General features: G+C 52.4%; 1 protein-coding gene across 2 annotated transcripts in view; it reads right to left on the reverse strand.

Annotated features, from left to right (window-relative positions):
- The window catches only part of LMO1 (LIM domain only 1), a 41,534-nt gene extending 38,603 nt beyond the window's left edge, over positions 1 to 2,931 (reverse strand). The window contains exon 1 of one of the 2 annotated variants that reach the window (XM_045484402.1): positions 2,796 to 2,931. In XM_045484402.1, coding sequence (XP_045340358.1) covers positions 2,796 to 2,817 — 22 coding nt within the window. In that variant the 5' untranslated portion in view covers positions 2,818 to 2,931. The remainder of the gene's footprint in view (positions 1 to 2,795) is intronic. The other variant, XM_045484401.1, reaches the window with a different exon arrangement.
- Between the last annotated feature and the right edge of the window lie 5,331 nt (positions 2,932 to 8,262).

Consider the following 8,262-nt stretch of genomic DNA (forward strand, 5'->3'; position numbering starts at 1 on the left):
AGCCAGAGCTATATCCCGAGGGTCTGAGGGAGGCTTTGGCACTGCTGCCACTGGCCCTTTTAGTAGCAACCCCTCACCCCAGCCTGAGCTGGGGGCCAGACAGTGTCACAAGCAATGGGCCTGACAGGCCGGCAAGGGCTAGGTTCTTGCTGTAGATGCCTCTGTGCTACCTGGAGGCATTCGCTCCACCAAGGCCATGGCTTTACTCTCCAGTTCCAGGGCCCGCTTCTCCTCGCTCTCAGGGTCTGGCCCTGACCCACAAACCAGGACTTGACTAGCTGGAGGCACTTTCCCACTCTTGTTCATGTGGTGTGCTGGGGACTCTGTCCCAACACAGCTCCCCAAGACTCCAACGTGCCCAATTAGCAGCCACCCAACCAGCATCCCTCCGGGGAGTCAGGGGCCCTGTGCCCCAACTCAGGGACTGGAGCAGGCCTGGAGTGCTGAGCTAAAGCAGCAGGTAGGATATATCAGCAGACCGGTGCTGTGTGTGAAGGGCTGCTCATGTCCACACACAGCTCTCTCTGCACGCTCTGTTGTGAGCACTGAGCTTCCACAGTGATCTGGAGAAGGGCCTCTGCAGAGACCTTCCCACTTTATAGAGCTACCCAGCAAGCCTTGGAGTAAGGTTTAGGTGACTTGAGCTTCTAGCCAGGAAGGGGCCTGCTGGGCTGACATAGTCAGACCTGAGCCTCACCCTCATCCAGCAGCCAGCCACCCTCTCAGCGCATGGGGAATTGCTGGGTGCGCAGGTAACTCCTGTGCCCAGGCCTCCCCCAACCTAAGCCGCCTCCAGGTCCAGAGGCACACCTGCAACACCAGGGTGGAATCCTCAATCCCTTGGGGGAGGTAGTGGGAATCCAACACAGTCCACAGCTGATGAGCATGTACTCTCAAGCCAACATTGCCAAGAGTGTTCCAGAATGTCCTTGAAATGCCTCTGAGGGCAGCAGAGGGAGACCAGTTGATTAACCCCCAGGTTATGGTGAGGAGAAAGGGGTTTCTACTGGCTGCCTTTCAAAGTTTTGGGCAGGTCCTAGCAGTTTGTCACTGCACCTGGAATGAAAGTCCTAAGGAAGGGTTCGTGCACTGGGTCGGGGTGTGTGTGTGCGTGTGTGTGTGTGTGTGTGTGTGTGTGTGTTCGAGCAGTGGGGGAGACTCTCTGCCTGAGGGCCTGGGCAGACCAGATATTCCAGAACTCAGTGGAGGCTGTCAGATGTGCCTCAGCCCAAGGGCCCTGCTTCCAACACAGTGCAGCTGTCTCCAAGGTGGGGTTACAAGCTGGCTTCACAGGTGATGCTCAGAAAGGTATTTGGAGTGAGAAGGGCCCCTTCTCTGTGGCCGCCACAGCTGACAGGACAGAGTGACCCTACAGATTTTGCAGCACAATCAGGATGCCTGTTGGCCAAGTTCAGATGCCCTGCCCTGCCCCCTAAAAAAGCAGTCCAAACACAGGAATTTGCAACCAGCTAGAGTGGAGAAGTACACAGTTGACAAACTTTCCTCTTTTGGTTTCTGGAAACCCCTCTAGGAAGCTGCAGTTATAATTTGTTAGGCCTTGTGGAAGCCTAGGCCAATTTTGCACACCAGAAAGCAGGTCTCTCCCACCCTCTTAATGAAGGCCAATCCACCCCTGCACAACAGCACTGAGAAGGTTGTGGATGTAGGCTGACCAACTGTCTTGGTTTGTCCCAGGACTGAGGGGTTTCCAGGATACAGGGCTTTCAGTGCTAAAACCAGATGGTTCTGGGTAAACCAGGACAGTTGATTACCCCAGGGTAAGATGGTAGGCTGGGACAAGGGACTAGTGAGGCCAGAGAGAAAGGCCAGGCAGCCAGACCCTTCCCTGCAGACCAGCAGCTGCCTCCCAGCCTCAAATTTCCCTGCCTCACGCTTCAGAGCTTCATCTCCCAGGCGCTAAGGAACTGCCCTAGCCCCTGGGGAATGATCCCATGGGGGCAGCGTGGCAGCGTGGCTGTGCGTGCTCCCGCCAGACTGGCAGCTACAATGGGAAAGCTGTGAGTTGGACTCAGGGGTGGATCCAGATTTTTTGAGAGCCAAGCTTACTTATGCAATTTGGGGGCTGGGGTGCTCTTTAAGAAAGGAATACAAGATTACTAACGCCAAATGACCACTGAAGGACTATGAAGCTTAAACTTCGTTAGCTTCAAGGTAAATCCGCCCCTGATATTCTGGATCTGGAGCCCTACCCTAGCCAGCAGGGCACCTCCCGACACGCTTGTCTGGGGGAACCCTGCCAGGGGTGAAGCAATGTCACCCATCCCGCAGCTATTAAGTTCCAGATCTGAGCGACCCCAGGAGCATGCCGGTTTGACTGTAGGTTCTCAGGGCATCCCCCTGGGGGAGCCGTTCCGCAGTCGGGTGAGGAAGGGGGTACGTGCAGACACCCACCCAGGGAGCCTGGGAGACCTGGGGGCAGCGGGCACTGCGGGGAAGCCCGCGGCGCAGGTCGCAGAGGCGCTCCCCGTGTCTGCGAGGCGGCAAGAGCCAGAGAGAAAGTTCCGGGCCAGAGCGTGCGGGGCTGGCGAGTCCGGGGCGGCCCGGGGGACTTCCCAACCCCGCTGAGGAACCCCGGGGGCTGAGCCCGGCACCCCGGCACACTCGCCCGCGCGCACACCCAGCGCCCCGCTTCCGGGAAGCGGCCAGGCGGCCCGAGCTGGCCGAGGCCGGCAAGGGGGACGCTGCCTCCGCGAGGCGAGCGGGGTGGCCTCCGCAGGGCCCGCGCCGCCGCCCCCGCCCCGCGCCCGCCGCGGCCCTCGGCCCCGGGCACCTACCGTCCTCCTGGTCCAACACCATGGTCCCGCGATGGCTCCAGCCCGGCGTGGGCCGAGGACGCGGAGGGGCGCGCGGCTCGGACTCCGCGGCCGTCCGCCTGCGCTGCTCCCGCCGGCCCCGCGCGGGCTCCGCGCCCCGCGAGCGGCGGCCGGGGACGGGGGCGGGCGGACCGGCGCCGGCAGCTTAGCCCCGCGGGCAGGGAGCGCGGGAGGGCGTGCGCGTCCCGGGGGCGGGGGCGCGGGCGGGGGCGCGTCGGTCCGCCGCGGGGTCGCCGGAGCCGCGCGAGCAGCCGCTGCCCGGGCCCGGCCGGAGCCGCCGCCGCAGCCGCCGCGCGCCCGTTCTCCGTCCGCGCGGGCCGCGCTCGCCTCAGCTGAGTGCAGCCTGCGTTTCCCAGGGCCCCTCAGTTCCCCTGTTAATTAAATCAATTCATTATGCTCAGATCTGATTAGCGGCCCTTCCCCCCTTTGAATCAATTATTCAATACACAAACATAATTGCTTGGGCCAGAGGTGCCCGCCATTAGCTTATTTAACTCCAAGGACACTAATTACCCGCAGGGCACGGGAACTTTTCTCATTAATTCTGACAAAACACAAAAGCACAGCCAGAGTGTGTGCGTGTGAGCGACCGTGTGCGTGTGTGTGCGTGTGTGCGTGTGTGTGTGACCGCATGCCAGAGTGAGGGCTGCGCGGGGTGATGAGCCGCTGTGCGAGCCGAAGATGAGCCTGGGGGTGGCGGAATGTGTTGCGATCGCGGGTGGGAGTTTGAGTCTGTGGTCGCGCGGGTGTGAATGGGGGATCCGTGCGTGTGATGGTGAGGGACTGCATGAGTGCATGGGGATGGGTGTGGCTCTGGCTCTGGGGACTGAGGGTTCGGGGTTGAGATCCAGCACAGGAATGGTGAGATTGTGGGTGTTTCTGTGCGTGACTTTGTGAACGTGACTCGGTGGCTACTGTGGTGAGCTCCCCATCTCCTTTCTGTTTTCATAACTGCCCCAGCATTGCCCGCTGCACACTCAAGCCCATGGGGTGTGAGTGCAGAACACTGAAGAGAAAATGAGAGGATCAGGAAGCGGTGGGTGCTGTTTGTGCACTGGTTGGGCTATGCTCCCCCCTCCCCCGCCAACCCCAACTACCCCCCCCCCCCACTCCGCCCCTGTTTTGAACCACAGGTTCCCATTGTCCCCGTCCTTGGCGCATCTTGGTATTGCCTCCTCCTCACCCCCGCTTTTATCCCACAGCCCTCCCAGCCTCTGCCCCTATTTCCACAGGTGCCTGACACCCAGGCACACCCCCACCGAACTCCACCCACCCTTTGCCTAGTTCTTCCCTCCTGTCTGCAAGGCTGAACCGAGGGTGTGTCTGTGTGGTTGACCAACTTCACATTTTACCTCCCAGGAAATCTCTATTGAGAGAGAGCCGGTATGAGAGCCCACAGAGGCAGGGACACAGAGGGTAATTGATTCCCCCAAATTAGGTTTCTGCTTTCTAAAGACCAGTATTGTTCCTGTTCTCAATGTGCACAGAGGTATTGAAGATTTCCTTTTTGTTTCCTCAGGCAATGAATGAGCTTAATCCATTTGGCTTTATAAATCAGGAAACTAATATTCGCTCCTTCCATAGCAGCTTTTTAAAAAATTTAATTGGTGTGGGGGGCACAGTTTGTCACCCTTATGCGGTTCCCAAGCCACCACTTATCAAAACACATTCTGACTGAGGGGCGGAGAGAAGGCTGAGTAGGGGTAGGGGGGGAAGGGGAGGCTCATCCTGATTCTCCCTGCCCTCATCCGTCCTTGCATGTGGACCCACACAGCATCTGGAAAAGTTTGTGAAATGATTGCATTATACTCAATTTGGTGAAGGAAAGGGGTGTGTAGAGATGCTCTTCAGAATCATCTTCCAAATCTGCTACTGGCAGTCTCCCACCAGGGCTGAATGTAACCACGCTACGCCCAGGGTTGGCAAATCCTCCTCTTCACTGTCCTGTAGTAGCCATAGAGTCACCTTCCTGTTGCCAGGATCTGACCCTGCCTCACTCCTTGTCAAAATCTTCCATGGATTTCCAATGTCCCCGTGGCAAAACCCTAACTACTCATCATTTCAGGTCTTTCACAAGATCTGAAGAAGCCTTTGCGACCACCACTACCCCTTGCCTCAACTGGTATTTATTGATCTCCAGCAACAGTCTTTACACCCCTGCCCCATCTCTGGACTGCTTTGCCGTGATTGAACACACCCTGAATTGCAGGTCCTGGCTCCTGTGACTCCTCTCATGGGATCCCTGTGCTTAGAAAGCCCTTATCCGTTCCTCCAAATCCTCTAAGGAAACAGCCCCTCTATGTTCTTCTGAGTGGGTGTCACTGTGTGAAGGCTGGATTGCTGAGGGGTATGTGGATTATTTAGTTGAGGCCTGGGGGATAAGATCAGCCCTTGAGGGGGGTGTTTCAGCCCTCCCCTGGAGCAGGAGGAGAGATATGGAATCAAGACACTGGGTCACTAGAGAAAATGGGAGGTGCAGAGGCAGGGGAAGGAACTCTGCTTTCCTGAACTTTAGATACAAGAATGGTGGCTCAGAAAGAGAGACACTTGGGCATCATGTTTCCCCCCCAGGGTCTCAGATGGCCTGGGGCCAGAACCCAGGCACATGCTTCTTCTGGAGGCCCCATATTTAGAGCGCCATACTGTTTAGTTCTCTGTGTAGCAAGGCATGGCCACTGCCTACATCAGTGCCGGCTGTTCCCTACACTAGGGCGTCTGGCCAAGGGGGCAAGAGGGGGCTGAAATTCTGCCCTCTCTCTGCTTTATAAGCCATGTGCCTGGTGTAAGCCACACTCACCAGAGAAAGCACTTTTTCTAAGTTGTGCAAAGGCACCATGTGGGCTAGCATGGCCCTGCAGTTGGGAATCTCTGCCTGGCTGGAGTTCACACCCACAGATGCCAGCCTGAGAGGTCACCCAGCCACCCCTGCAGCCACCCTCCCTTGAACCAAGGAGCTGGTGAGCTCTTAGAAGCCCAGCCCTCTGGTTTTCATAGAGAAAGAGAGTGTTCAGAGAACTTAATCATCACGGAGTGGTCAGGGATACTGAAACACAAGTCCAGCCCCACTTCTGAATGTATATGGGCCCTAAGCCCTGGTGAAAGACACTGAAATCAGTCCACAGCGAGATTCGGACATGGACAAACCCACCATAAGGACCGAGGTCCCTAACAGGGGCCATGTTGGAGGGGACAGGAGGAGGTTTCTGAGAGGAGATCGTCATGAGGGACCAGACTGAACTGCAAGGCCCGGAGTTTGGTGGGACCTCATAGTTCCAGGTACAGTGCTAAGCTGGGCCTGGCGCACTCCCAACCCGCGCCCCAGGAAGAAGAGAACAGTAGTACAAATGAGGAACTGAGTCATTCCGGGCCCACAGCTTTGTGATTTGAGCATGCCTTTTCCATAAACCAACATGTTCTCTGAGTTTTCCACATTCCCCCGTGGACATTCCCTTTCATCATACTTATTGCCAGTTCTCCTCTTTCATCCAACTGTTGGCCTTCCTGAGGCGTGGGTCCAAGGCCTTCTTATGACACCTTCCTGTGGGGTGCCATCCACAGTTGTCCTTGTGTGTCACCTGCACTCAGGATCTCTCCCTTGACTCCTACTCCAGTATTTCCAAAGGCCCTCTTGACATCTCCACTTGGATGTCTCAAAGGTGACTTAAATTTTAAAATTCGAATTGAACTCGATATTTCTTCCAAATCTCTGTTCATCTTGTTTTAGTAAATCAGCCACTCAGTTCTTAATACCAGAATTTCCCTCAAGGCAGCAAAAGTGAAAAAAAAAAAAAAAAAGGGCACCTGTGTGGCTCAGTCGATTGAGCATCTGACTTCGGCTCAGGTCATGATCTCATGGCTTGTGGGTTCGAGCCCTGCGTCAGGCTCTGTGCTGACAGCTCAGAGCCTGGAGCCTGCTTCCGATTCTGGGTCTCCCTCTCTCTCTCTCTCTCTCTCTGCCCTCTCCTGCTCATACTATCTCTCTCTGTCTCTCAAAAATAAACATTAAAAAAATTTTTTAAAAAGTACAAAAAAAAAAAGAATGAAAGAAAAGAAAAAAAAGACAAAAAGTAAAGCTAAGTATATTAGTTTATCACACTAATGTGAAGAGGCTGAGTTCTTCTATCAAAAAACAGATTGTCTGAGTAAGTTGAAAAATAAAATACAGTCAAATGCTATTTATAAGAAATACTCCCAAACAAGGTGACAAAGAAGAGTAAAAATAAAGCCAATGGGCAAAGATATACCAAGCAAAGATACACCTCTCAAATGCAAGCAGGGAGGGAACAGAAACAGCAATATTCATAGCAAACAAAGCTAACCTCAAGGGCCAAAACATGAGCTGCTCGGAAATGAAGAAACACTCTCTTGAAATTACTACTAGATCAAAAATAAGATCAAAACTAAAATTGCAAATCGTCTAGTCATAAAAAGGAGAACACAGAGTACCATACAGAACTTGTCGGACACAGCTGTACTTAGAGGAAAAAATATAGCCTTACATGCTTTTAATATTAAACAAACAAAAAAAGACTAAAGCAAATGAACTTGGTATTTAATCTAAGAAATCCAAAAGAGTACAAACTAAGCCCAAAGAATGTAGAAGGATATTAATAAAGTCAAAATCAGGAATTAACAAAATAACAAATCATAATAGAAAAAAATAATTAAAAGAAAAATTAAAACCCAAACCTGGTTCCTTGAAATGACCAACAAAATAGTAAACCCTTCCAGGCAAACCTGGTTGGAAAACAAAAACAAAAACAAAAATATACAATATTACTCAGCCATAAAAAAGAAGGAAATCAGGTCATTTGCAACAATGTGGATGGAGCTAGCGTGTATGATGCTAAGTCAAATAAGTAAGTCAGAGAAAGACGAATACCATATGGTTTCACTCATATATGGAATTCAGGAAACAAAACAATTGAGCAAAGAGGAAAAAAAAGAGAGAGGCAAACCTAGAAACAGACTCTTAATTATAGAGAACAAACTGATGGTCACCAGAGGGGGATGGGGGAGATTGGGTAAATTAGGTGATGGGGATTAAGGAGTGCGCTTGTTGTGAGGAGAACCGGTGATGTATGGAAGTGCTGAATCACTATATTATACACCTGAAACTAATATTACACTGTACGTTAACTAATTGCAATTTAAATGAAAAATTTTTAAAAAGAAAAGAGATATATCACAGGTACAGAAAAGATTAAAGAATTATAACAGTAACGTGTGTAAGCCTATGAAAATAAATGTGAACCAAGAGGAAGTGGATGATTTCCAGGCAAAGTACAAAATTAATAAAATTGAGTGTAGAAGTTGAAATTCTGAATAGGCCAATAAACAGAAGAGATTTAAAAAGAAATGAAAACTCTGCCATTAAAATATCACAAGACACCATATGATCCAGCAATTCCATTTCTGGGCATATACC

This window comes from Leopardus geoffroyi, chromosome D1, assembly GCF_018350155.1.
Source record: "Leopardus geoffroyi isolate Oge1 chromosome D1, O.geoffroyi_Oge1_pat1.0, whole genome shotgun sequence".
NCBI lineage: Eukaryota > Metazoa > Chordata > Mammalia > Carnivora > Felidae > Leopardus > Leopardus geoffroyi.